Genomic DNA, 25,028 nt, shown 5'->3' with positions numbered 1-25,028 from the left:
TAGAGTAACTCTTATGAGCTGATGAGCTGGTAACCCAGTTTCATCAGCTACAAACATTCTGTCATTGTTATTGTTTCATTATTTGCCACCATCCTCACCCTCACCATTTTTCTGGAGTATTTTAAATCAACTTAAATAATTTATTTTCCTGAATGCTTCAGTATATGTCTTTTTAAAATATATTTTTATTTATTTATTCCCTTTTGTTGCCCTTGTTGTTTTATTGTTGTAGTTATTATTGTTATTGATGTCATTGTTATTGGACAGGACAGAGAGAAATGGAGAGAGGAGGGAGAGAGAAAGACAGACACCTGCAAACCTGCTTCACCACCAGTGAAGCAACTCCCCTGCAGGTGGGGAGCCGGAGGCTCAAACCAGGAAGGATCCTTATGGCGGTCCTTGTGCTTTGCGCCACCTGCACTTAACCCGCTGCGCTACCGCCTGACTCCCTTAATATATAGTTTTTAAACTTTATTTTATTTGATAGAACAAGAGAGAAGTTGAGAAGGAGGGAGAGGTAGAGAGAGACAGAGACACCTGCAACACTGCTTGACTGCTCATGAAGCTTTCCTCCTGCAGGTGGGGACCAAGGGCTTGAACCTGGGTCCTTGCATGTGGTAATATATGCACATAACCAGGTGTGCCACCACCTGACCCCAAGATAGGATTTCTAAAGGGAGACACCTGCACACCTGCCTTCACTGCTCGTGGAGCTTCCCCCCTGCAGGGGTGAGCTGAGCCCTTGTACCAGGCAACATGCGTGCTCAATCAGGTTCACCACTGCCTAGCTCCCAAAACTCAGTCATATTTAATAAAATTACCCACATTCTGGATCTGGCTGAATGAATCCCTATCATGCCATTTAGTATGTTCTTCTGGGCCAGCAAGATAGCTCACCTAGATAGTGTGTCTGCCTTGTCATGTGCACAACCCATGTTTCTTTGTTTGTTTGTGTGTTTGTTTTTATGACCCAGATTTAAATCCAGCCTCCACTGCAATGGAGGAAGACTTAATGTGTTGTGGTATCTTTCCCCTTTCCCTGTCTGTGTATGAAAAGTAAACAAACCCAGAGAAGTACTGATAGCCCAGTAAGGACAAAAAAAGACAGACGTGTGCCTCTGTCCCTAAGATCTCCTGAAAACTGGTTGGTAGATCTAGTGATTAAATTTAGATCCTTTTTTTTTTTAAAAAAAAAAAAAAGCTATTTTCAGGCAAGAATACATGTGACCTTATGTACTTGCCGTACCACCAGTATCACGTCTAGCTAACTGACCCACTCTAAAAACAGAACTGATTATGTGAGGGGCCAGGCAGTTGGTGCACCAGGTTATGCACACATAGTACAAAGAACAGGAACCAGCGCAAGGATCCTGGTTCGAGCCCCTGGCTCTCTACCTGCAGGGAGGTCACTTTATAAGCTGTGGAGTAGGTCTGCAGGTGTCTATCCTTTTCTCCCCCTCTCTGTCTTCCCCTCCTCTCTCAGTTTCCCTCTTTCCTATCCAACAACAGTGGGGGAAAAAAAAGCCTCCAGGAGCAGTGGATTCATAGTGCAGACACCAAGCCCCAGTGATAACCCTGAGACTGTGTGTGTGTGTCTGTGTGTGTGTATCACTTAAAAAATAAAATTGGGGAGTCGGGCTGTAGTGCAGTGGGTTAAGCGCAGGTGGCGCAAAGCACAAGGACCGGCATAAGGATCCCGGTTCGAACCCCGGCTCCCCACCTGCAGGGGAGTCGCTTCACAGGCGGTGAAGCAGGTCTGCAGGTGTCTATCTTTCTCTCCTCCTGTCTTCCCCTCCTCTCTCCATTTCTCTCTGTCCTATCCAACGACGACAACAACAATAAAAACTACAACAATAAAACAACAAGGGCAACAAAAGGGAATAAATAAATAAAATAAAATAAATAAAAATAAATAAAAATAAAAAAATAAAATTGATTACTGTGTTCATGTGATGTCATTTATACATTTATATAGATATATTAACTTTTCACTTAATAGTCTTAATAATATCATTGATGATATTTTTTTAATATTTATTTATTTTCCCTTTTGTTGCCCTTGTTTTATTGTTGTAGTTATAATGTTGTTATTGATGTCATTGTAGTTGGACAGGACAGAGAGAAATGGAGAGAAGAGGGGAAGACAGAGAGGGAGAGAGAAAGATAGACGCCTGCAGAACTGTTTCCCACCTGTGAAACTCCCCTGCAGGTGGGGAGCCAGGGGCTCGAACCGGGATCATTATGCCGGTCCTTGTGCTTTGCGCCATGTGCGCTTAACTGGCTGCGCTACCACCCGACTCCCACATTGATGATATTTTTAAGATTTATTTATGAGAGAGAAGATAAACAACTGGAGCATCACTCTGGCCTATGAGATGCCAGGGCTCAAACTCTGGACATCATGCTTGTAAGACAAGTCCATCACTCCCCACTGTGCCATCCCCCAGGTCACTAATCACTAATGATTTGGGGTGAAACATGGTGGTGCCCTCTTTGAGTTCACACAGTACAAGGACCTGGGGCTAAACTAAGACCCTAGTTTCCATCTGCAGGGAGCAGCTTCACAAATGGTGAAGCAGTGCTGCAGGTGTCTCTCTTTCTCCCTATTTCCCCTTCCCTCTTAATTTTTTTTTTATCAAAAAGGGAGGGGTCGGGTGGTGGTGCACCTGATTGAGCACATGTTACAATGCACAAGGACCCAAGTTTGAGCCCACCTTCAGGGGGAAAGCTTCACAAGTGGTGAAGCAGTGTTGCAGGTGTCTCTGTCTCTCTCCCTATCACCCCCTTCCCTCTCAATTTCTGGCTATCTCTATACAATAAATAAATAAAGACAATAAAACATTTAAAAAGAAAAAGGGAAAATCGCTTCCAGGAGCAGTGGATTCATTGTGCAGGCACCATGCCCCAGAGGAAATACTTGTGGTAATAAGAAAAGGAATGACTTTGGCCCTCTTCAATATTTCATTAGGTGTCACAAAATTATGATTTCTAGTTCTATGATTTTTCTGACATTTATTTTGCTTTCTCTTTTACATAAGGAACATTATATATCCTCAGTGATTCTTTTTGTAACACTGAAATAAAGATCATATAGAAAAGGTAGAGTAGGGAGTCGGGCTGTAGCGCAGCGGGTTAAGCGCAGGTGGCGCAAAGCACAAGGACCGGCATAAGGATCGCAAAGCACAAGGACCGGCATAAGGATCCCAGTTCGAACCCCGGCTCCCCACCTGCAGGGGAGTCGCTTCACAGGCAGTGAAGCAGGTCTGCAGGTGTCTTTCTCTCCCCCTCTCTGTCTTCCCCTCCTCTCTCCATTTCTCTGTGTCCTATCCAACAATTAGGGCAACAAAAGGGGAAAAATAGCCTCCAGGAGCAGTGAATTCATAGTGCAGGCACCCAACAACCCTGGAGGCAAAAAAGAAAGAAAAGCTAGAGTAAATGATTTTTTTAAAAAATCAATTTCCTGAGTAAAGTTTGGTACTTAGGCAATCTCCTGGGTAAGAAAGGTTTGCTGCTTTTTATTATTTTATGCACAAATATATTTTAATGTACTAAATGTGTTTCCATCCATTCTATTATTTTGTTTCTAATGCTACATGGGTTCTGTAAGGAAAAGTATTTCAAATTGATTTTTGATCCTTTTAACAACTGAGGAGTCCGTGGTTTTGTTGTTCTATTGTGTAAAAGTTTTTTTTTTTTGGAGCCTCAGGCATGACAGTCTCTTTGAATAACCATTATACTATCTACCCCTGCCCAAAAGTTTATTTTTTCATGTGGTACTCAGTTTTGAAGAACAAGTCTACCAGAGGCAACAGCAAGCACCTCAAGGGATGTGGCACATTTCTGAGTGAGAATGAGGTCTAGCAGAAATAATCCTGAATTAGGAAGCAGAATTTAGTCCTAGCTTTTCTTCTGCTTACTAGCTGTTTGACACTGTCAAGTTTTAAACTTTTAATTTTATTACCCTCTCCACTGTGTACCTACCTGCCTCCAGTTTTCAGAAAGGGTAGATCTTCATCATTATAGTCCTTTTTTTTTAGCACTCGAGTGTGCTAGTTCTTTATTGAGTACCCTTTTGTTCTTACCTGGTAATATTCTTTCTTTGATAAAGGTGACTTTTAGTAACATTTGTAGTCCATTGGGATAGAGCAGTCTCTTATACATAGTTTTCATTGAGTTCTGTATATTCTGTCTTAATTTTACTTCCTAGTTGTAGAGGCTGGACATCTGTGGTACTAAGAAACACTACATAGTCTATGAAGCTTTAGAGATATGAAACAAATAGTTATGAATTCAAACTGTTATTTATACAGCTTGTTTGGACAGCTGCCTTCATGTTCAAAAGAGATCGCTAAAACGTGAATCAACAAGCCTTTTGAAAATTTTTCTTTTTGAAATAACTTACTCTTTCTTCTTAGGCTGAATAAGAATTCGCTTTTCCTAAAGGAGTTGTGATCAGTGTGAATCCAAAAAGCCAGTGCCAAATATGAAATAGCAAGTTTTGAGTCTGCTTGAAGAGAATTAAAGAATTTTGAGTTCAGTCTTTCAACTACCCTTTATTTTTTAAAAGATTTATTTATTTACTTGTTAATTAAAGAGAGAGGAATGGGAGAGGGAGAAAACAAAACATAACTGAGACTACCTGCTGAACTCCCTTCCAGACTGCCCCTTTACATTTGACAAGATAGTACTAGCTGTGTTGTGTGTGTATACCCTCATTTCAAGCTATCCTTAATGCAGAAAAACTCTGATGAATTAAAACACAAATTCTTTAGAGTCCACTTTACAATAACTGACAGTGATTTTGGTTACTTAGTAGTCAAAGGTCTTATGAGGAACCCTAGAAGTCTGTAGAATACCACCAAAGGCTTGGCTGGATAAATGTTCTAGTTCTTTTATATTGTTTATGCTTTTCTCCCTTTACAGCAACTCTGATTAATAAACAGCACTGAGAATGAGTTTCTAGTTTAATGAAAAACAGATGTTGTTAAACCACTTAGAGTTAGGATCTTTTAATATTAAGCACTAATTCCTAAATAGGCTGAGTGCTTGGGTTGGGAGATCCAGACAGACTGGCGTCAAAGGCTTTAGTAAACTTTCTACCTAAATTAAGACCACTACTGTATGGCACTTTATCATTTGCAAAACTTCTTCCTGTGTCTCTTCACCTTTGGTTACTTCTGTTTTTCTAGAGATCAAATAAGCCTGTATGATAGTTATTTTATTAAAATAATAGCATTTTTGACCTTGAATTTCTGAAAGTACACATATTACTAGATTACTAATATTCTTTACTTTCTTCTTGGCAGAGGAGATTGAAGTGGATGTTGAAAGCACAGAGTTCTCCCATGGAGAAGTGGACAATATCAGCACCACCAGCATCAGTGACATTGATGACCACAGCAGCCTGCAGAGTATTGGGAGTGACGAGGGTTACTCCAGTGCCAGTGTCAAACTTCCGTTCACTTCCTAGAACCCAGCATGATAGAACAGTGCAGGGAAAAATATTCACTGGGCCAATTCAATCCAAACAATCTCTTAAATTGGGTTCATGATCAGTCTCTTTAAAACTAAACTTAACAAAACTATACTTGAACAAAAGGGTCAATAGACCTGTAGTTAAATACTTAGTAAAAAAGTGGGGCCGAGCCTCCCCAGCAGAACAAATATTCATATTTGAAAATCATAGTTTCTAATGGCAGCAGAGAACTTGTGAGACTTTTCTTGATTTAGTTTATTTGAAAGAGGACATTGGCTGTTTTATCCTCTTCTTTTCTGGTTTGCTCATATTACAATGAGTAGACACATTTAAGGTGGGGTTATAAACCCTTCCTGAGTTTTGTGGTCCTAAAACAAACAAAATCAACTTAATAGTGACAAGATAATCAGGCACTAATCTTGGATAGCTAACGAGCTATTAAAAACTCAGCCCAGGACAGCTTATCATAAAGCCTGTGGATGTTCAATTCTATTTAAGAAGTAAAAAAACAAAACAACAACAAAAAAAACTAAACTCATTTCATGCTCTGCAAAAGGAGAGACTCTCATGAAGCCCTTTGAGAGGGATCATCATGCAGCTCAGCTTTCTGTTGGATTCCATGCTAAGCAAGCTAACCTTATCCTGCATTGTTAGCACTAGGGCACCCAAGCGCTAGCTCAAACAGTAAGCCACCCCTAGGCCCATGGGCATCATGGAGGCAGTCCGTGCATGACAGCCTCTACCACATAGGGCCCATGAGTTTGGATTGAGGGGCCAGATAGAAAAAGCTCCATGTGCCTGTGTCTGCGTGGGTCAGAAGAGTTGTGCACGCAGATTAGCAGGCGAAGGTCTGAGCCACAGCAGCATTTTTATTTCAGATTTTGATAACTGTTTGTATGTGTTAAAAACCAAAATGGCATCTTTTTAAAGCTTGTCCATAAAACAAAAACATAGATGTCTTTTATAGTGGAAAAACACATGGGAAAAAATCATCTATTTTGATGCAGCATTTGATAATGATAAAACACCTCACACCTCACTCTTTATAGTGCACAAAATGAATGAGGTCTGGGATAGGTGGGGAAAAAGTTAAAGGTCAATGCTGTTTTTGTTTTCTTTTAGAATCATTACCTTTTACCAGCTTTTAACCATCTGATATTTATAGTAGATACTATCATAGTTAACATAGTTAAGTTCAGCACTTGTCTCATTTTAATGTAAAGATTGCTTCCATTTTCCTAGTCTCCCTCCTTCCTTAAAGTTCCACTGTGCAGGTGCTATTGTTGCTCTTATCAATATTTTCAGAAATGTTAGTTTCTTTTAAGTGAAATTTCTAGCCTGCACTTTGATGTCATGTGTTCCTTTTGTCTCATATTCCAAGGTTTCCCTGGTCCTTTTCCTTATTATTCCTGGCTGTTTGGACTTTGTATACTTTAAATAATTTAACTACCCTTAATTACTTAAAAAAAAAAAAAGCTTTATGTTTTTCATAACTTATTGCTGATTTTAATGGGTTGTTAATTTCAGTCCTGTAGTTTTATTTTGTTTAGATAGGGCTGGGCAAGGAAAAAGAAAATAAAGACAACCATATTTAGCAGTGCAGTTGAGTTGTGTGTAATACTAGACTATCCTTTGTAAGTAGCACTTTTAACAGCTTTCACTGCTTCTGTATATGAAGTAGACCATCTTGGTCATACACAAGGCCTCAGCATATACTTACTTGTTCTGTGCTCTTCCTGTGCCTCCAAAAATATTTTATCCTTGATTGTACTATGTTTGAGTGGAAGAAATTCTTTGAAGTAGATGTGTGTGAAAAACTGCATGCCTTTAGAAGCCCATTTTTAGAACTTGGTACTGCAGGTGCTGGGGACTTAATGAAAAACATGATAAAACAAATTCATTTCTGCAGCCCAGGTGAAATATTTCTAGTTTGACTTATTCCTGGCTGAGTCAAGATGTTGCTCTAAACACTTGCTTACTTTTGACTCTCAAATGAGACGGTTTGAAGACTTTGCTAACTACCATGGAAAATAAATGGAAGTCAGTGATTAAGCTTCCATTTTGTTACTCCCATGGCATTCACTTGCATTACTTACTTAGAGCTGGAATTTGGGACTACATTCAGGTGAACTTGAGGTGCTGCCATTTTGCGTATATGTACAGAATGGTGGGCTGGGAAGCCTTTGTCAAAAAAACAAACACACAAAAAAACCCCTATAGTACATATTTCAGTTGCCCCGAAATTACTCCTCCCCTGGGTATGTTTTCCTTAGGGGCGGGGGGTGGAATTGTATGCTGAGTAAGAAGTATTTTTTAAAAGACAAATCGACTTTGAAGATAAAAGTTCATTGCAAGAAATAAAAATTGTGAATGAATACCCGAGTGCTTTTTGTACCACCCTTCACTATGAAGGAAAAGACGAGAGTATTCACACCGAGAGGCAGCTGTCTTCTAAATTGATTACACCTGTAATCCACAATCAATGGCAATTTGAATCGTTGGTGTTTCCTGTTCAGCAGGCGGTGTACTCTCAGCTGGTAACTTCATGTAGCTGCAGATTGTTTAGCGTACCTGAAATCTTAACTAGTTCAAGCTGGACGGAAAATCACTATCTGGTCTACAGATAACTTTTTTGGGGATTCTTTTGTCACACTATTACCCTTTTACTATACTACTATTCAAACTAAAAACAGGTCTGGAAATTTCCACTTAAGTTTCCACTAATCTAAGTTACCCTATATATACAAAAGGTCTCAGTGACATACTAATAGGTACAGGTAAATACTGTTTCACATACTTAAGTATTCTAAGAGACTACTACAAGCAAAGGAAACTCAAATGGAGTCACTATGTCTCGACTTCTAATTAGCACATATGAGAACTTTGATAGAAATTCCTTTTCTAGCCCCCACAACAGTGACATCTTTAGTATTATGAAGGTACTTTTAAAAAGGCTGAGCATTTCTGAGGCTAAGTTCCTAACATTAAGTTACACTGTTTCCTGGGTCATTTTTTATGAGATTGTTTAGCCTCTTGTGCAAGATTTCACTTGGAGAACAAAATGCCTTTTCCCTTTCATTATCTTCCCATATCAAAAATTCCACATTCCCTATCGAAAATAGCTCAATGTGGTAGAATAAAGGTTTGGATCACATTTAAATCCCAATTCTAGCTTTTGCCAACCCTGGGTAAGCTATTTCTTTCTGGAGACTGTTTCCTTTTGAGAAGATATAAATACTACCTCTGTCACGAAAGGCTGCTAAGTAAAACTGGTATATAAATTTCCTTCATCTGTGAGGTCATGGCACCAAGAGAAAGTTAAGAGTTAGGTACTTGTCTCCTTTCTGATGAAAGCATCCTTCTAATCTCTGCATCCTTATGAATTTCAATTACTCTAACTCTGGGTCTTCAGGAAAAAAAAACCTTCTAGTAAAAATTTCACAAAAAAAATCTATGCCAGGCAGAGGCCAGCAAACGCACATTTTACCAGTGTCCAGCCTCCACTCCTCACCTGCAGGGATGAAGCTTCCCAAGTAGTGAAGCAGGTCTGCAGGTGTTTTTCTCTTTCCATCTTTTCTAACTTTCTGTCCTATCAAATAAAAATAGTAGAAGAAAAGCCACTGGAAGCAGTGGATTTGTTGTGTTGACACCAAGCCCCAGCAATGGCCTTAGTGGCATTAAAATAAATACATTTTAAATAAAGGCTTTGTAAGATTGAGGTATCATAATTTTAGTTTATTGGTCCTTCTGAGTTTCGATGCTAGACACTGATAATAGAGTGCCCTCTTCAGAAATTCCTCCTGTACCATGTACCAGATCTAGCGGAAAAGTAGCTTTCTTGTGGAATATGTTGTAGTTCAGAATATATGTAGTGGCTGACCACTTCACTTTCTTAATCATTTTCTTTCTAAAAAGTTATAAACTAGGGGAAATGAATTAAACAGGTATTTTATTTTTTTGAAGTAGTGCCAAATTCCTTTTTGTTGTTTTTCTTTTTTAATTACCTAAACCCCTTCATTATAGAAGGTACACTTAAGGTTTTTATTGGCAGGGCGATTATCCAGATACTCATGTTAAGATATTTTTTTCAAAAGATTTACTTAATTGATAAGAAAGACAGGAGAGAAAGAACCAGACATCACTCTGGTACATGTGCTGCCGAGGCTTGAACTCAGGACCTCACGCTTGAGAGTCCAGTGCTTTATCCACTGTGCCACCTCCTGAACCACATCATGTTAAGATTTTTACACCATGGTACAGTGTAACATAAAAACAAAGGTCCTGGGAGTCGGGAGGTAGCGCAGCAGGTTAAGCGCACGTGGTGCAAAGTGCAAGGACCAGCATAAGGATCCGGGTTCGAGTCCCCAGCTCCCCACCTGCAGGGGAGTCACTTCACAGGCAGTGAAGCAGGTCTGCAGGTGTCTTTCTCTCCCCTGTCTTCCCCTCCTCTCCACTTCTCTGTCCTATCTAACGACAACAATAATAACTACAACAATAAAAAGACAAGGGCAACAAAAGGTAAATAAAATTCTTTTTAAAAAGGTTATGGCAGTAGCGCAGCGGGTTAAGCGCAGGTGTTGCAAAGCGCCAAGGACTGGACTAAGGATCCGGGTTCCAGCCCCCGGGTCGCCTCCTTCAGGGGAGTTGCTTCACAAGCAAGTGAAGCAAGTCATCAGGTGTCTTATCTTTCTCTCCTCTCTCCATTTCTCTCTGTCCTATCCAACAATGACAACATAAATAACAATAACTACAACAAAAAAACAAGGGCAACAAAAGGGAATAAATTTTAAAAACAAACAAAAAAGGTCATGTGGGAGAGACAGCATAATGGTTATGCAAAGACTCTCATGCCTGAGGCTCCTAAATCCCAGGTTCAGTCCCCTGCACCACCATAAACCAGAGATGAGCAGTGCTCTGGTGTTTCTCTCTTCATCTCTCAAAAAAAAAAAAATTAAAAATGTAAGATTTTAAAAAAGGTCAAAGATATCTCTAAAAGGTGTAATGAGTACAATTTTTAAAAGGTCAGTTGTTTTTAAGTTAGCAACACATCACACTGATTCTGAAAGCTAGGTCAGCTAATCCTGACATGGTTGTAGAGGAAAACTCTAGGCAAAAGAATCAAAGGCTTACTCCTTCCTGCATACTTCAGTGAACAGTTAGATGTTTAACTATAAAACCTTTTTGGTGGGCGGTCGGGCAGTAGCACAATGGGTCAAGTGCACATGGTGCAAAGCACAAGGACCCATGGAAGGATTCTGGTTCAAGCTGACTCCTCAATTGCAGTGATAGCTTCACAAGTGGTGAAGCAGGTCTGCAGGTGTCTTTCTCTCAACCTCTGTCTTCCCCATCTTCATTTCTGTTTGTCCTATCCAACAATTACATAAATAATAACCACCACAACAATAAAAACAAGGGCAACAAGAGGGGGGGTGGAAAGCCTCTAGGAGCAGTGGATTCGACCAAGCCCCAGCAATAACCCTGGAGGCAAAAAAAAAAAAAAAGACCTTTTCGGTGTTGGAAGTTTTAAAAGTATTTTCTGGTTAAATCTGCAAATGGATTTTTCACCTTTATAATTACATTACCTATAGATATATTCACGAAACTAAACAAATCCTTGCTGTTTCCCCTTTTTTTTTTTTTTTTTTTTACCAGAGCACTGCTCAGCTCTGGCTTATGGTGGTGCAGGGGATTGAACCTGGGAATTTGGAGCCTCAGGCATGAGTCTGTTTGCATAACCATTATGCTATCTACCCCTGCCCTTCCCTTACTATTTTAAAGGAAGAGACATAACGTTAAAACTGCATTGTAATGGAAGTAATACTTGCACACTTTTGTGACATTTACAATGAACAAATGTGTTTCATCTTGGTTTGATGCTTTGTCTTCATAATTGAGCTAAGTTAGAAACATACATACCAAGATGTTTTCCTTCTTTGAAAAATCAGATTGCTCTTAAGTGTTCTGTCAAGGATGTACATCAGAATTACCTTTGGTGTTTGTTAAAAACACATGTTGGGGGCCAGGGTGTGGCGCACCTGGATAAGCACATAACCATATTGCACAGGACCTGGGTTCAAGTCCCTGGTCCTTACCTGCAGGGGGAAAGCTTCATGGACAAGTAGGGTTGCAGGTGTCTGATTCCCTCCCCTCTCAATTTCTGTCTATCCAATAATAAAATAGCAGATGTATTGACCTGGACACGTACATAAGGGCAGGACCCAGATCTGGAATCCTTAAGAACACTTGGGGTTACTATTATAACCAGAACCTCAGAGCGTGGGGCCCTAGTGCAGCGTGTTGAGCGCACATGGGGCTAAGTGGTCTGGTGTAAGGACCCTGGGTCTCTTTACAAGTGGTGGTGAAGCAGGTCTGCAGTTATTTTTCTCTCCCCCTGCCTTCCCCTCCCCTCTCAATTTCTCTGTCCTATCCAACAACAGCAGCAATAACAAGGACAACAAATATGGGGAAAATAGCCTCCAGGAGCAATGGATTCATAGTGCAGGAACCAAGCCCAGGCGATAACCCTGGAGGCAAAAAATAATTTATGCCCTCAGGTATTTAAATATAAAAATGTAAACTTTTACTAGTCAGTATGTGGTTATGGTGATTTGGTAACATTTTAGTAATACATTTACAATTGAGAGCTTCAAGTGTAAACAATGAGCATTGTTGTTCATTACAGTGCAGACTATTATTGTTCAAAGGAAAAAGGTTACGTACACAGTAAGAGCAGACATTGCTCCTAAGCTTGCCATGTAACACACAGGCATCTGAACAATTTACAAATACAAACTCATTTTTGCAACTTAATAAAACCGGTATATTCTTCCTTTAGCTGAGAAAATTTAAGCAGTGACAAACACACAAATGACTAAGGAGTCAGATTCAAATAGTCTGGCTTGTCCTTGCTTACAATATGGCTCCTCAATGTTAATTAAAATAACATTTGTTATCTGATTACTTTAAACATGTACAATCTTTATGAAATATACTTATTTTTAGAATGCTACTCTTTCCACTAAAGTCAAAACTCAGTTTTGAGATGATACAAGCAACCACTACTACTTAGTGGTTACAAATTGCTTTAAAACTCTATCAGATCCAAAGCTTCTAGTCTTTCCTGAAAAGGGAAAAAAAAACATTAAATTATCTTCTCAGTCAGCATCACACTTTGAGACTCTTATCTCTCCAGTCCTAAACTTTCAGGTTAGTCCAGACTAACACTAGACTTTTCAAGGGCCACATCTAGGTCTCTTTAGAAACAAAAGCAGGGAAAAGGGAAAAAGTCAGGCCTACTACTACTAGCTTAACATACATACCAAGGTGTTCTCACTACAACACATTTTGTGTAGTCCACACAAATATAGCAAATTTCTTTCCGGTGCTATTAAATTCAAAATTCCAACCTTTAAGTTCCATTAATGGTTGTTACAGTGGCAACAAAATAAACAGCATTATTATTTAGATCTTCAGGCTAACTTTTTTCCTACAGTAATTCATGCCTTGTATTAAAAACAAAGAATTCAAACTTCAATTCTGTCCCACACATCTTATCCTATGGGCAAAAAGAAACTGACCTCTTGGGTTGGGAGAAAGGACAAGAGTAAGAATTCTACCTTTCATCTAAAGTACTAAGCAGTGGTGCCCCTGGTTGAATGCATGCAACAGCATACAAGGACCCAGGTTTAAGCCTTTGGTCCCCACCTGCAGGGGAAAGCTTCACTAGTGGAGCAGTGCTGTACGTGTATGTCTCTCTCCATCTCCCCTCTCTCTATCCAAAGGTAAATAAAAATTTTAAAATATTAAAATTCATGAAAAGAAATGTTTATTTTCCCTTTCTGCCCAATACTTACAACTCCTGTATATACAACACAGATCCTTAAATATGAAATTGGCTTGTCCCTTAGGACCCAATTTCTGATGTCTAACAAAAGGTTACATGATTTACAAACATTTTTTGTTGTCATTCAGCATTCCCTCCATGGAAATGAGGTATACAATACACTGGGGCATAATCACTGTGCCAACTGTGGCAGCTAAAGATTACATCCTTCTGTTAACACACCCTGAAGATTTTAAAAACACTTTATTTAATAAAAGTTAAACATACAAAACTGAAATTAACACACATTCTAAAAATCACCATCTTCCCTTAATAGGAAGACCCTTTTCTATGCATGTATTTGGCTTAAACTCAACTCAGAATAACTGTGATGTTCACTTACACCAACAAATGCTGTCAACTTGATCTAGTTAACAAAAATTACAAAGTAAGCTACATAAACATAATATACAGGGAGATTATGGTCAGATTAATGTACAAGAAATACAGTAAATTTTTAATGATGAAACATTCAGTACTCTTGTTCATTAATTTAGCCTTGGTTGTTTTTTTTATTTTTTTTTACAAAAATAGTATCTACACTGTATACAGGGCTATACATCAGCTTTTTTTTTTTTTCCCATATAAACATTACACATCCAAAAACTGGTACCACTACCATAAGTGAAAGGTCAACACGGGAGGAAAAAAAAGACAAAACCCAAGAGGTTGCTGACCCTAAAAATAGTTTCTTACATAATCTAAAACTCAGTGAAATGAGTAAGAGAGGGATCGATCCATTTTAGAGAAAACCTAATAGGCTTGGGAAAGTCTCAAAAACAGGCTGTTTACAAAATTAACCTATTTTTATACTTACTTAGCCAACAGATTTAAATTGAGATTTTTTTTTAAAGGGTCCTTTTTGCAGATTGGTGTTTTATCTTGATGTTCTCCATTTAATTCTTATAATATGTGGCAAGTCTGAAGCATCTCAAAATCATAAGCTAGGACTTAAAAAGGTATACACCATTCATTCATTAAACGGGGCCTGATATTAGGTCAATTCATCTAAGTGCTGTATTTATATGCAGCATCTACCTAGAAAAGTTGATTTATTCAACAAACTTTAAGAAAACTGTGGTAGTATTAATGAAAAGTTAAATGAATAGCAGTTATCAAATACAAGTTTCTTCAAGTTTCATTCTGTTCAAACGATGACAATAATAGTATCTTCCTTACTTATCTAACAAATAATTTACCTTTAGAAAAATATAAGAATAAAAAGGTAAATGTAAAGCCCTGCAGAGATGAAATCTGACAGTTTTTTTTTTTTTCTGATTATTGGGGCATCAAATGCCTGACATTGTATTTAGAGGTATCTTGATACTGTGTCATAGGTTTATCAGCAATTCCACAAGTTCCTACTCCAACTTTGCCGGTTACACTCTCGGGTGAAGCAAAAATACTCCTTTTTACCTAGAAGAAATTAAAACAAAAATCATTCCTGATTAGATTTGGAAACAACTTGATTAATTTTTCAAAATTTAATTTATATGGAAAAGAACCCACAACTCTTAAAATTCCTGATAACCATTTATTAATATTATTTCTAGTGCAGAAAGTAGTTTTAGGTACTTCTGATAATCCAAAAATAAAGATCAATTTACCTTAAAATTTATGACTTGTGTTTTTCAGATTTGCAAAGTATGATGAAAGGATTTACTTACTTGGCCTTTTTTGTTTTTAGAATAGGCTCTGTTGTTGAACTGCTGCCATTTCACCTTCTGGTCTTCTCTTTCCTGCTCAAGTTCTTTTATTCTCTGTGCTTTCTTCAAAGCTTTCTTCTTTTTATATTCACGTTGCTGGGCAATCATTTCTTTTCTGTGTGAATAAAACAATTCAATGCAAACTCAAAGATTTTAAAGATGACTTCCTTAGAGACATTTAACAGTGAATAATAGAAAAAAAAAAGCCTAATTAACTTAATTTTCTCTCCATGAATAAGAGCACTAATAGAAACAATGATCACTCCTAAAGTCTAAGAAATGCTACCTGAAATATAAAACATCCAAAGAAGCTTTCAAATGTAACTACTCTAACCTCTGTTATCCATTAAAGTTAAGGATTCAATCAAGGGTTGTGAACTTTTTTCTGTCAAGGGTTATTTGGATATCTATACCATTTTCAGGTCATAAAAATTATCAGCTTAAAAAGAGTGCAACTGCTATAAAAAAAAACCCTAGAATTATTTAATTTTGAGTCCTACCTAGAGTTGCCTTGGTAAGGCCAGATCAAATGGACATTCCCCATTCTTGATTTAAGGCTCATCTACTTTTTCAAGTTGTATTTAAAAAATATGAAGCATTTCAGTATTAATGGCTAAGTAAACCTTAATCAGTTTCTAAATATACAGGTAAAATATGCTGCATTTGAAAAGTTCAATTACAATAAAATTCTGTTTCACCTAGATTAGAAGAGCATACCACCAAACAGGAACCATAGCTAACAACTCTTAAAAGCAATTGGGACTGGGGGTAAATAGCAAAGAGACTCCCTTGCCCAAGGCTCCAATGTCCCAGGTTCAATCCATCCTACCACCCCGTAAACCAGAGCTGAGCAGTGCTCTGGTAAAAAAATAAAAATAAAAGTAATAATAATAGTAAGGAAGCAACTGGGATTTTCTCAAAGCATACCCTCTAAAAAGAACTGGAGCCTAAAGTGCTCTCAAAATTTTCTGCTCAGCAGTGACTTCCCAGCAAAAGAATGAATTCTTAAAAGTAAAAAGGCTTCTCTAAGTCAGTCACCAATAAAAAACTAAATGCGGCTTTTTTTCTTAATCTTCAAAATAATTGTAGAATGCACTGTAACTTTCTTACCTAATCCAGCCTGTGCATGAAACAGTTACATCTAAAATGCAAAGGTCAGTGACTTACTTTGACATGGGTTTGTTGCCACTGTCCTCCTTTGTCTTCCTTCCTTCTTCTACAGGTTTGAGGTTCAAAAGTGGAGTCACTTCAGCATTGCCATAGCCAGCAAAGGTGATCGCAGCTGTGCCATTTTCTTCATCTATCTCCTCAATCTCGGCTTCATAACACCTGTAAAGATATCATGGCTGTAAGCAGGTGAGTAAAGGTTTAGTACTCAGCCTACAAGACATACTGCAGTGATTCAACTATTATGTGTCTAAAGTGAAACTTCAACACAAAGAGAATTTCCTAAAATTAAAATATTTCCAAAAAAAAATCTTACTCAATCTCTTTGAGAAAGTTCTTTAAGAATAATCTCAGTACTGTATATTTCTCATTAAGTATAGGTGGAACAATTCATTTTATTCATTAATGAGAGGTAAGATATAGGGGAGAGCCAGAGCATTGTGCTGGTTGGCATACATGATGCCAGGGAACAAAGGCAATATCTCACACCTGAAGAGTTCCAACACTTCAGCCACTGCACCCCCTCCTCGGCCTTTTAAAAACATGAATTACATGGGGGGGGGGGTTTCTGGAGACTGGGTGGTGGGAATTGTGTGGAGTTGTACCCCTCCTACCTTATGTTTTTGTTCATTAATCCTTTCTTAAATAAAAAAATTAAAAAAAATGAATTAATTTCCTTCTGTGTCTGTTTTTTCTACATGACTCAAGTCATACTGCTGTTCACAACTTACTCTAAAGCTGGAAACTAAACTGCACTAGTGGTAACCACCCAAAAATCAAACTGGCTCTAGAATTTAATGTAAATCACATTGGCTATACCGCACCACTAGGGCAGTTCAAACTGAATAAAAACACCTTACCATTGTATTTTATCATTTCATGTTAGAGTTAGAGTTTTTTCTACACTTACTGTCCATCTTCACTCCAGATTGCCATACACTTGTCTCCTACTTTCCATGAATGAGTAGGCTGAATGGAAGCAAAGCTGTCTGAACTTGCAAGAGTTTCAGAAGGTTGAGTTGACAGGAGGTCTTTTGTTAGTTCTATAACTTCCTAAAAATGAAAAACAAAAACATGTTATTTTTATAATTCACATTGCCACCTCTCAACAAGCAAATGTGTTTTGTTGTTGATGACAGCTCTCACACCATACAGCACTTAATAACCTACACATATTTATGTGCAGTTCATAGCAACACTAGGTAAACAGTGATCATCCCCAAGGAGAAACTAAGACATACTGTTGCATACAGTATTAAGAGCTAGAATTTAAACAAGACAGTCACTTCTCAACCATATATACTGAGAAAGAGTATAGGCTTGTTTATACCATACGTTAATCCTAAATGGCTATTTAAACTAAATAGGCCTCTCTAAAACTGAGAAATCGTCAATTATGAGGGTCTAGACTCAAGACCGCCTTTACACTACTACACTTGGCAGCAGCATTGGGTAAGACAACTTCCTCACTCCAAAATACTAGCTCCCCAAGTAGGGTATATACTTTTCATATATGTAGCACAGGTTGAAGTCTTGGCATCACATGGTGCCACAGTACTGGAGAAGCTATTGGTATTGTGACTTTTCCCTTTCTCTCTGATTGGGGTGGGGTTAGGGGGGTGCACATAGGGGAGGGGGGAGAGAAGAGACCAGCCTCAAGCAGTGAAATCATGCCTAACAAGGCTTCAGAAAAGAAAAAGAAAAAAGGAAAATGTTCCTGGGGCCAGAACCAAAAAATAGTTTAGCAGGTTAAGCACTTGCTTTGCCATACACGTGACCTGGGTTTAAACTCCAGGGCCACATGGTAATGCCACAGTACCATGGGAAACACCAGTGCTGTGGTACTTCCTAGACATCCCAACCCACCCCAATCTGAAATAATGAATAAAAAATCTGGCTTGGGAGCAGTGCAACATGAAGCCCTGCACCACCACAAAAAAATAGTTTTAAAAAAGTTCCTGCTTATATATTTCTACTAAAATACTGCAGGCACAAAAAACTAATAATCTTCCTACTCAGTACAAAACAGGCACCCGTCGCCCCAATATCTGGATAAGCTAATTACCAAGTTACATTTTGAAAGCAAAATAAGCATTTTTTTCTAATTCAGGCTTAGACTGATTTACTAGTTTCTACAGGAAAAAAAAACCTCTATATAATACAAACTGATTTATATAATTAACCTGCTATATATTTTATATTTATAAGCCTGCTATATACTAATATATTCTAATAAAGATCCATTTATTCTTGAACACTATATTGTAAGACTTTGCATGCTTATGCCTCCACTGCTGCTTAAAAAGTACTTCCAAACATCACTTTTGTTGTTTTTGTTTCTTTGTTTTTAAGAAAAACTGTCAAATGTTCAACTCTGTACTAGATGGGTTTCTTCCAGCTCCCATTGGGGATTAATAGTTCTAGTTTAGTAACCAAGAAAACTATATATTATCTATCTGCTGAAGATACTAAATCTTCCTGGCTATTTATGAAAAGCTAGAATTTTGAGCCAAGAAAAGGGGGTTGGAGTGGAGGGGTATGTTAAGCCCTTGTAGAAAGCTAAGTTTGTAAATTAAAAAACTACAACCAGAAATCAGATCTGTAAAACTAAGGTGTCAGTTAAAAAAAAAAATCAATGTGTCTTTTATGAGGTTTAATTAGGTACCAAGTGCCAGTAATACTAGACAATGCTCTGTAAATAGTCACATACTACACTAAGACGAGAGAGTAAATTGTCTAACCTCTTCTAGGCACAGGAATATAATCCAATAAAAATGAACTGAAGAATCCACACAATCTTCAGTACTATGCAATTCCATTTAAGCACAAATGTGAATTCTGCACTTGTAGGTCTCAAATTCAGATCTTTCACCTCTCAAATCTTTCCATTAAGTAATGTTTTCAAAGATAAGGGGTGCTGAAAAGCCGTGCATATAATTTTCAGAGTATAGCCCTCAAATATCTTTTAAAATCCAGCATTTACCTATAGTATTCTTTCACTTTGGCATGTTTTATATTCCCCTCCCAACAAACTATCAAAACCTTTCTATAATTTTTTTCTTCTTCACAGGTGTATATGGACCAAAGTATTTGAGAAACTATTTTATGTATGAGGGGGTTCTTAAAGGTACATACCATTAATTACTTTTCCTCCCCCAAGTCTGAGTTCTGAAACTGCTCCTTCACTGACAGATGGGCAGCAGTTAAAGTAATCGGCAATTCCAGGAAGCATCAGATGTTGTATTCTACATATCAGCAGGTCAAAGGGGGTGCACTCAAGCACTCTGCTTACTGAAGGAAGGCGTTTCGGGGATGCAGAGAGCCACTGTAATATATGAGACAAGTGACTTGACCCCTGCCTCCTTTAGAAACAGTTTATTCAGCAAAACAGCCTAATAAATTGACTATTTTGGTTTTAAATCACAGACTGCCTTGGGAGCTAGCTAGCCAGCTAGACTGTCTATATATTTTACATACCTACTTTTTTTTAGGTGAAAGAAAAGAAATGAGGACTTTAGAAGACTGATTTGCTGCCTGTTACTTTATTCTTTCTGTATAAAAGACAATATATAAAGAGAGAACCACGGTAACCTCTCTGGCAAAATTGAAATCACTAAAAAGATGCAGAAAGAGAATTCTGTCGTAAGTTAAAAGACAAGTGAATTTATAAACAGGGTAGGGATGTTCTATAATAGGAATGCATAGAATCAGAAGTCAAATGATGGTCTAAAATATGAAGGAAAAAAGTGGTCACAAACACTATTGTCAGTGTAACAGACTTTTCACCAAATGGCATAGTTAAATACCAAAAGTACAAAACGTGTATCTCAAAAAATAAGAAGGGGGGGAACCCACAACAAAATAGAACCTTTAACTATACTCAATGGAAACAAAATTAGGTCAAAATTGTATGAACTTATGTGATATCTTCTCTGAGTTGGTTTTCAATACAGAACAACTGATATCTAGTAATCAAAATGGGGGAGGGATCCACGATAGAATAAAAGTAACTGTAATCAATATTGGTCAGGAAAAAATTCTATACTATAAATGTTTGAAAAGTGTTTAAACTTAAAATTCTAAAGATGTCCCATTCAAATGGTTATCACATATGGCTATTTAGAAATTCAATTCTTCATCTCACTTCAGATATTCAAGACACATAGCAATGCATAACATATATAAAATATTTTCACCAACACAGAAAATTCTGTTGGACAATGCTGCTTTAAATGGTTATAGAAAGATGATACTTTAAACAGCTACATAAATAACAGAACTCTGGAAGCCATTTATGTGCTTACTACAATGCCTATCACAATGGTCTCTCTCCGTACAATACTTTCTGTTGCATTATCAAGTGACAATAAGCAGTTCACATAATTTATTCAAACCTCACTAATGCTGCCTCAATCTTAATTTCCAACTTCTCTTCTTTTTTATATTTATTTTCCCTTTTTTTTGTTGCCCTTTTTTTTTTTATTGTTGTAGTTGTTATTGATGTTGTTGTTAGATAGGACAGAGAGAAATGGAGAGAGGAGGGGAAGACAGAGAGGGGGAGAGAAAGATAGACACCTGCAGGCCTGCTTCACCACTTGTGAAGTGACTCCCCTGCAGGTGGTGAGCCGGGGGCTGGAAACAGGATCCTCATGTCAGTTCTTGTGCTTTGCGCCATCTGCACTACCAACAGACTCCCTCCAACTTCAATTCTACATCCACTCCTCTCACTGTCCAGAATACATAAAACACTGATACACAATATTTTTTTTTCTCAAAGTTAAGAAAACTTTTAAACTTTTTTTGAGCATCTCTTTTTAAGGAAAGCAGAAAGTTAGGCTGCGAGTGGGAGAAAATGTTTCCCAAATACCTTTTTCTTACTGACTGGCAACCTGAAGTCCACTGGCCTGAATTCTACATATTTTAAAAAAGAATTTTATTTTGTGTGTTTTAATAACAATACCATTGGGGAAATAGCTTAAGTGGTAAAGTTAGGTCTTGCATGCCTGAGGCTTCTGGTTCAACTCTTGGTGCTCTACAGTTTCTGGTTTCTCTCTTCTCATGTGAAACTTCATCTCATGATATAAACAAAGTAAACAGACAAACAAAAAAACCTTATAACATCATTCAAGTTTATCCTAAATCCAGAAGTTGAGTCTGAAAATAGTAGATTCATCTAACTTGTGCCCAGAGAAGCACTTTAAAAATCCTTAATCAGGATCACAAGTCAACAAAGTTTTGATTGTTTACACTCCTATTATCCCAAAATATTAAGAATTACAATGTGCAAGAGATAAAGGACTACTTATATCGGATAAAGGTTCAAATGTTGTATGAAGTCAGTACAAACTATCACTTCTCATCCTAACATGTTTGAGAATGTTTTTGAGCCTTTTAAACCTCTCAAAAAAAAAAAAAGTTGTCAAGTGTGTTAGGATGAGAAGTTATAGTTACATATATGTATAGGTGTTTTGAGGAACAACAAGTATGTTTGGTATTTGTCTTAAAACTCAGTGCAGCAAGAATTAAAAAGATTTCATACCAGTGAACTCTCCATAACCAAGATTTACTTTTCAGATTAAGTTTAATAAAAGTCAACAATTACGCTATAAATGCTACCATTAAGCACAAACAGTAAGCAGCATTTATGTAGCAAACAAATACCTCTAACTTTATTGGTATATTTTCAATACAAGCTTTTTACTGAAAGGTATTAACTACTAAGTTTTGAAAGACACATACACATAAACATATATATATTCTTTAAAAAAAATCTTGAGGCATTAAAATAATATTAAGCAGGCTTTTTTTTTGTTTCAATTCCAGTTACCCTTTGAACTAAATTTCTTTGCCAGGTCTTTAAAATTAACAGCTTTTTCTACTGCAGAGTAGCAAGTATCTTTTCCCTAGACAATTCGACAGAGACTTGTAAAATCAACTTTTTAAAACAAGTATACTAGTTTTATAAAACAAAAAGCAACTTCTCACTCACTTTCATGCAGGCACACAGGTGTTGTAGTCTGCTTAAGTCAGTTTGTCTTTCGCACAGATAACGTAGTACAAGGGGCGACTGAGGGGGAGAAACAGTCCCTCCAAAGCCTGACTTTTTCAGGTTATCTATGGACTCTAAACAAACCACTCAAGAAACTCAGAAATACTCTTTTTAGCTATTTAACCATACATGCTTCCAAGTACTTACTTGTAAATCTTTCCTTAATTTTAGCAAATCTTCATTTTCTCCATTTCCAGACAATGCAGCTTCAACCTGCTGGAGCTGAGCTTTGTAGCTTGCCAATTGCTTTGCTAGATCTTCTGACATCTGAGAAGGGAAAAAAAAAAAAGGTGAGACGGTGAGACCATGAGAGCTGAACCAACCAAAGAGTATCTTCCCTGGCCCTCTGAATCAATCCTCCGCGGTTCTGTCCTTCAGGAGCATAGTGACAGCTTCAGAGCCCACCGCTATGAACTTTTTTAGTTCACACAACCCGGGAGTCGAACCGCAAAAAGCTTTACGGATTTGGATCCATCTAAGCCTGTCGGATAAATCCCACACAGAAAGAGAACGGGAAAGCAGTCTGGTCAAGAGAGAAATGGTGACTTTCTCATTATCTTGCAACTCTCGACACTGGGGAGGAGACATTCCCTTCATCAACGGAGCCGCTGGATCGGAACAACAAAGGCGCTCGTCTGTTGGAAGAAATCGCAACTTCCGGGAACAACTAACATTAAGGTTTCTAAGCTCGAAGGCAAAAAAATACCCAGTGTCACAGATTTTTTTCCCCCCCTTTTTAATGAACTGCACAAACTCCATCAGATTGTTTGGAAGCTCCCGGGCGAAAAACCCTTTCTCCCCCCACATCCCGTCACTTCACTGGTGCCGTCTGCATTTGTCTTCACTACAACAGCCCCTCTGCGCTCCCACTGAGCAGACTTAAATTTTATTTATCTTTTTCACCCAACCCCGAAAACTCCCCCCTCCCGACGTGTCAGAGCCCCTTCTCGCATGACAAAGGAGCCTCCGAGGACCCCTCGCTCACAGTTCCCGTCCGACCGCTGGGAGGTTTCTCCGGAAAGGGCCCCCCGGGGCCGGGGCCGGGGCCGGGGCCCTCAGCTCCCGCCATACTGGGTGCTTCTATTCAGACGTCGCGCTCACACCTCAGCTCCCAAGGGAGCGGCGCCTCGCCCCCCACCGGGTCCAGAGCCCCCACCCGCTCCCCGGACTCCGGGCCGAGCGCGACGCGAGGAGGCCGCCGCGCCCCAGCCCCACCCGACGGGCTCCCGGAGGCCAAGCTCACCGCCCCGGCACCGGCTCCCCACCCGCCCCAGGCCGCTCCGGGACCGACCCCGGCTCGGACTGGAGGCCGAGGCTTCTCTCCGCCCCGCGGCGCCCAGGCCGCTCGTGCGCGGCCGGCTCCTCGGCCTCAGGCCTCCGCTTTCACTCAGGAGGCCGAGGCCCGAAAAGGCCTTCCTCTCCCTCAAGGGGACTTATTACCTTGTGCGGGGCTGGGGACCGGGTCTGGGCAACTGGGCCCGACGGTGGCGGTGACGGCGACGGCGGCGGCAAAAAAGGGGGGAGGGGGAATCTCCGCGGCGACAAGACGAGTCGGGGCTAAAAAGGAGAAACTCAGACGGCGGGGGGAGGGGAGGAATGCCGGGCACTGGAAAGAGGAAAAGACTTGAAGCGGCAGAGATGTCGCGATAGGTGGAGCTTGTCGCGAGGCTTCGTTTGGCTCACGTGAGTCCTAGGGCCTTCTGGGTAGGCCCGTATTGGGGACGCGGAGTGGGCGGGGTTTAGGGCGGAGGAAGTGGCGTCGATGGTAAGTTGCTCTTGTCTCAGTTCCGGTTCAGAGGGCGTGGTTGGAGGCGAGCTAGGCCCTTCTTTGAGGAGTGGACTTAGTTGCGTGCAAACGTCTTCGCTTCGTGGTTTTGGGAACCGTTTTTCTTTCTTTCTTTTTAATTTTATTTGATTTTACTTGCCTTCAGGGTTATCGCTGGGGCTCGGGGCCTGCACTACGAACCCACTGCTTCTGGAGGCTGTTTTTTCCCTTTTGTTGCCCTTGTTGTTTATCGTTACTATTGTTATTGCTGTCGTTGTTGTTGGATAGGATAGAGAGAAATCGAGAGAAGAGGGGAAGACAGACACGGGGAGAGAAAGACAGACACTTGCAGACCTGCTTCACCGCCTGTGAAGCGACTCCCCTGCAGGTGGGGAGCCGGGGGCGCGAACCGGGATCCTTACACCGGTCCTTGCCCTTCGCGCCACGTGCGCTTAACCCGCTGCTAACTCCGGGCCTTGGTTTTTTTTTTGGTTTTTTGTTTGTTTGTTTAAGATTTTACTATGTATTTTAAAGAGAAAGGGAGAGACCAGAGCACTGCTCAGCCAGGTTTATGGTGGTGATTGAACCTAGGACCCCAGAGCCTCAGGCATGAAAATCATTTGCATAACAATTACCATAGCTCCCCAGGAACCAGGTTTCATGCAACCTCTTATTACTGATTGGCTCTCAGAGTTTGGGTACTTGACCAGTAATTTCAGCATCACCTTTAATCTATTACAAATGCAAATCATCACTTCACCCCAAATCTCTTGAATGAGAATTGGCAAGAATAGGCTCAGCAACCTGTCATAACAAGCTTTGTAGATACCAATAGCAATCAAAAAATTGAAAACTTATACTTTGTATAATAAAAAGGCCTTTAGCAACAAAAAAGCCATTTCAGTTGTGGGACAACCTATTGGAAAGGACATGTATTTGTTTAAATCTGATTTTGTTAGAACCTATTTGGTTTTAATTTAATT

General features: G+C 39.2%; 2 protein-coding genes across 7 annotated transcripts in view; one reads left to right on the top strand and one right to left on the bottom strand.

Moving 5' to 3' along the window:
- MXI1 (MAX interactor 1, dimerization protein) overlaps positions 1–7,675 on the top strand; it is a 98,286-nt gene extending 90,611 nt beyond the window's left edge. For all 4 annotated transcript variants that reach the window (XM_060171350.1, XM_007530289.3, XM_007530303.3 and 1 more), the window contains one exon: positions 5,307–7,675. In XM_060171350.1, the coding sequence (XP_060027333.1) occupies positions 5,307–5,470 (164 nt within the window). In that variant the 3' untranslated portion in view covers positions 5,471–7,675. The remainder of the gene's footprint in view (positions 1–5,306) is intronic.
- Positions 7,676–13,284: 5,609 nt separating this feature from the next.
- SMNDC1 (survival motor neuron domain containing 1) lies at positions 13,285–23,883 on the bottom strand. 3 transcript variants are annotated; one of them, XM_007530278.3, is made up of 6 exons: positions 23,721–23,883; positions 22,428–22,547; positions 17,142–17,284; positions 16,232–16,393; positions 15,026–15,179; positions 13,285–14,774 (listed from the first exon to the last, which is right to left on the bottom strand). In XM_007530278.3, the coding sequence occupies exons 2-6, from the start codon at positions 22,545–22,547 to the stop codon at positions 14,637–14,639; spliced, it is 717 nt and encodes a 238-aa protein (XP_007530340.1). In that variant the 5' UTR covers positions 23,721–23,883; the 3' UTR covers positions 13,285–14,636. The 3 variants fall into 3 exon arrangements, with proteins under 3 accessions (XP_007530340.1, XP_060027332.1, XP_060027331.1); XM_060171349.1 differs by lacking the exon at positions 23,721–23,883 and adding an exon at positions 23,572–23,591; XM_060171348.1 differs by lacking the exon at positions 23,721–23,883 and adding an exon at positions 23,266–23,400.
- Between the last annotated feature and the right edge of the window lie 1,145 nt (positions 23,884–25,028).

The sequence above is a fragment of the Erinaceus europaeus genome, chromosome 14 (assembly GCF_950295315.1).
Source record: "Erinaceus europaeus chromosome 14, mEriEur2.1, whole genome shotgun sequence".
In the NCBI taxonomy this organism is placed as follows: Eukaryota; Metazoa; Chordata; class Mammalia; order Eulipotyphla; family Erinaceidae; genus Erinaceus; species Erinaceus europaeus.
The sequence above is the reverse complement of the archived record's forward strand: the minus strand, read 5'-3'. Positions and strand labels throughout refer to the sequence as shown.

Excerpts from the sequence above, each read along its gene's own strand:
- SMNDC1 (XM_060171348.1), bottom strand. The coding sequence starts at position 23,349 with ATGGCGGGAGCTGAGGGCCCCGGCCCCGGCCCCGGCCCCGGGGGGCCC. Across the intron at positions 16,394-17,141 it reads ATCTGGAGTGAAGATGGACA|GTGTTATGAAGCCGAGATTG; the intron begins GTAAGTGTAGAA and ends ATATCTTTACAG. Across the intron at positions 14,775-15,025 it reads CTAAAAACAAAAAAGGCCAA|GTAAAAAGGAGTATTTTTGC; the intron begins GTAAGTAAATCC and ends AATTTCTTCTAG.